This window comes from Hipposideros armiger, unplaced genomic scaffold (genome assembly GCF_001890085.2).
Source record: "Hipposideros armiger isolate ML-2016 unplaced genomic scaffold, ASM189008v1 scaffold_234, whole genome shotgun sequence".
In the NCBI taxonomy this organism is placed as follows: domain Eukaryota; kingdom Metazoa; phylum Chordata; class Mammalia; order Chiroptera; family Hipposideridae; genus Hipposideros; species Hipposideros armiger.
Window position 1 is genome coordinate 325435 of NW_017731584.1, and position 3466 is coordinate 328900.

The 3466-nt window shown below is 41.4% G+C and overlaps 1 protein-coding gene across 1 annotated transcript in view; it reads right to left on the reverse strand.

Moving 5' to 3' along the window:
- The window catches only part of LOC109389451 (gamma-aminobutyric acid receptor subunit rho-2), a 32059-nt gene extending 30809 nt beyond the window's left edge, over window positions 1-1250 (reverse strand). The window contains exon 1 of the mRNA XM_019654993.1: window positions 844-1250. Within this exon, the coding sequence (XP_019510538.1) occupies window positions 844-956 (113 nt within the window). The 5' untranslated portion in view covers window positions 957-1250. The remainder of the gene's footprint in view (window positions 1-843) is intronic.
- Window positions 1251-3466: the final 2216 nt, after the last annotated feature.

Sequence of the window (3466 nt, forward strand, 5' to 3'; positions counted from 1 at the left end):
TCCTCCACAACTAGATTGAAGAACAAAAAAACGATAGCAACTTCTCTGTTACCCTTCCCCCAATTCCCCAATAAAAATCTTTAAAAAAAAAAAAGATATTAGTTTATATTTACAATCACTAGTTCACACAATGCTTAGAATGGAAAACAAACGTATAACATCTCACCCATGCTGTTTATATCTTAGCAACTTGCTCTTTTCTTCATGCTGAACAGTCCTTATGTCTACATCAGGCCTGGAATATCATGCTTTGTACATCAGTTCAAAACAAACTTATTAAGGAACTTCGATTTGTAGGGTGGTGATTTTGAATGCAAATTCTGGGTCTAACCAGTATTTCTTGGAAATGTTTCCATTACATCATGAAATGGCATTCACTGTTGTCCACATGTATACTTCTGATAACCTAACAAATTTCAAGCACCTTTTCTAAGATTCAAAACCGTAAAATGAAACTCAATACATTTATAAAATTATGCCCAACCAAATAATTTAAAGACAACTCCCAGTTACATTTTTTCTTAGTAGTTCAGGCTAAATTCCTACATACAGTTCCCCCCCCCCAAAAAAAATGCCTGAATATAATAACAGGCCGTTTATGGTCCCTACAGGTGGAATCCTGAGATACAGAGCAGCACAATCTAAGTACAAAGATATTTTTACCTACTAAGCTTTTACCTACCCACGTGCCTTAAATCAAAATGCTTTGGCTGAACCCAGACTTCAGAATGAAAGGCTCTACCCAGTCTAGCTCTGTTCTTGCTGCTTGTGACGCGATACAGTAATGTGCCCAGCGAGAGGCTGCTGCCAGTGCCCACCCTCCTTTCTCACCCTTGACTTTACCTTGGCTTGGGCACTTCCAACTGCCCTGTCCATCTCCTCTTCTTGAGCTTTCGGCTCTCCACAAGAGCCACCAGGCAAAACAACAACAAAATGAGTCTTGTAAAATAAGGCATTTTGTGACTATGATGCCACAAGCTGCTTTCCAGTAACCTGCAGCAGGGCAAATCTCCCCGGGCTTAACCATTGATTCAGTCTGCTGCCACGTGACACTGCTTCTCAGAGGGGCTGCGAGGGCATGGCTGGCCAGGCTGATTTTCCTGATTTTATATTTGATACTGATGCTTCTCCCACCCCAACCCCCACTCCCCAGGACATGACACAAACACCAAAGCTTTTGTCCTCTCTGCTACTTAGTGATTGGTCATTAGTCAACAAGTTTGTCCTCCTGTGAAACTCGGCTTCCGCTGAGTTCTAGAACAGCTTTGGCTAAAACTGTTATATAAAAAAAAAATAAAAAAAATTAAATCTCTTGAACATGCCAGCTTTTTGCTGAGATCATTAATCTGTCTCTCTGGCTACCTAAAACCAGTCTGTTACATTCGGCAGTGAGTCAGATCGTTTTCTGAGTGGATTTGCAGGGAAGACTTCTGGACAGGAGATGAGTATATGAATGTGTTCAGAAAATGCTGAGTAAACACAGGGTTGCTTTATTTCTTGATCAAAGAGACTGTGCTTTGCCTGTGACCAAGGATGCTTGCTTTTCCTCCATCAGTTTTTTTCAGTGAGAACACAACTCAGCAAAGCATAAAACACATTTTGATTTTGAAGAAAAGCATCAACCAAAACAGAATTCATGATTATATAAGCTCTTCTTCCCATAAGCATTAGATTAACTTTGGTCTTTCATCCCAAAATGTCAAACCTCATAACTTAGGCTTGATGCCTACCCTAAGATATAGAATTATGAACATCAGCAGTGTAAACATACATGTGCTTATGTTTAACCTAATGAACAGAACAAAATGTTTTAAAATTACTTATTGCTTGCCTGCTGCACCCTGGGGATGAAAAGTTTTGTGTGGTAGATTAGAGATGAAGATGAAGGTCAGGAGGATCAATAGCTAGAAGGGAAACCAAATTGTGGTTTTATTATGTAAAAAATAATCAAAAGGAGCTCATTATCATCGCGCTCTTCCCGGGTGAGGCAGATCGGTCACCAGCCACTGGACGGCCGCTCATGGCGGCTCTTGGCAGCTCATGCTGGCTGCCAGCCACTCACGGTAGCTTTACGGCAGCCCACTGCAGCCTCATTGCAGCCTACGTCGCCACCAGACTCACAGCAGCCCAGTTCCAGGTTGAGCTGTTGTTCATCATCTTAGCTGTAAGGGCGAGCGTCACTGGCCCTCAATGTGGGATCCAAACCGCAGCCCTGATGCTCAGAGCTGGCGCTCCCAAACGAGCCCTTAACCAGCAGAGCCACTCAGCCGGCCTTGTCTACAAGTTTTATTTTGATGAAATATAACTTACCTCCTTTTTCTTTGGTTGCTTATGCTTTTGATCTCATATCTAAGGAACCACTGACCAACCCATGGTCACAAAGACATACTGTTTTCTCGAGTTTTATAGTTTTTGCTTTTCCACCAAGGTCTTAGATCCATTTTGAGTTAATTTTTGTATGTGGTGTGTGAGGCAGTGGATGTATAACACTTGTTCATTTCTCTCAGGACAGAGGATTCACCCCAGTGGCTCAAGCTCAGAGCTGTGGGAAGGCCCCAGTAGCATTTGCTGAGATCAGATTAGGCCAGAGGGTCAGGTGGGATCATGGTCACACACATCCTTGTGTCCTGCACATTAAGAGTTTGGGCCTGTCCTCCACAACTAGACTGAAGAACAAAAGGACAGCAACTTGTCTATTCGCCTTCCCCCAATTCCCCAGCACTGTTCCCATGCCCCAATTCCCCAATAAAAAAAATCTTAAAAAAAAAAAAAGTTTGGGCCTGTAAGGGCAATGGCGAGACAAGGTCAGATCTGTGCGCTGGAGAAGACTGGCTACAGTGTCAGGAATGGGGCAAGACTAGAGACCTGTTTGAGGTTATTGCACTAATTCAGAGGAGATGATAGCTAAATAGGGTAGTGGCAGTGAGCATGAAGAGAAGTGGAAAGATACGAGAGAATATTCAAGGATGTAGAATGGATAGGAGATAAGACCGAATGACATAAAGAATACAACCTTTGGTCAAAAAAAGGTATGAATAAAGTCACTGGTTTTATTGAGCATCTCAAACTAGTTCTGAAGGCAACTGTTAAAGAGGCGTTCCAAACAGCTTTTGAGCAATGTACAGCCTCCCACAAAGGCTTTCATAGCACGTGTTAATGCACACATTATTCTTTGTTAAAAGTCAGGTCCACTACAAGCAGTCACCTTTCATATACTTACTTGCAAGTAATAAGACAAAATAGGCTTTTCAGGACTTCAGCCTAGGTTTCTGCTCAAGTAAGTCCAAATGTGTGAGGTTTGCTTGTTTACTGATTATAGTCTATAAAAATGGGAGGTCTCCAAATACCAGAAAGTTTATTCATAGCTAAAAATAAAACATTTCTTATTCTCCTGAAATAGTAAATTTTATATTTCCATAGTCAAAATAATAAACAATTTTTAAAGGTTTTAAAAATTAGTTGAGAA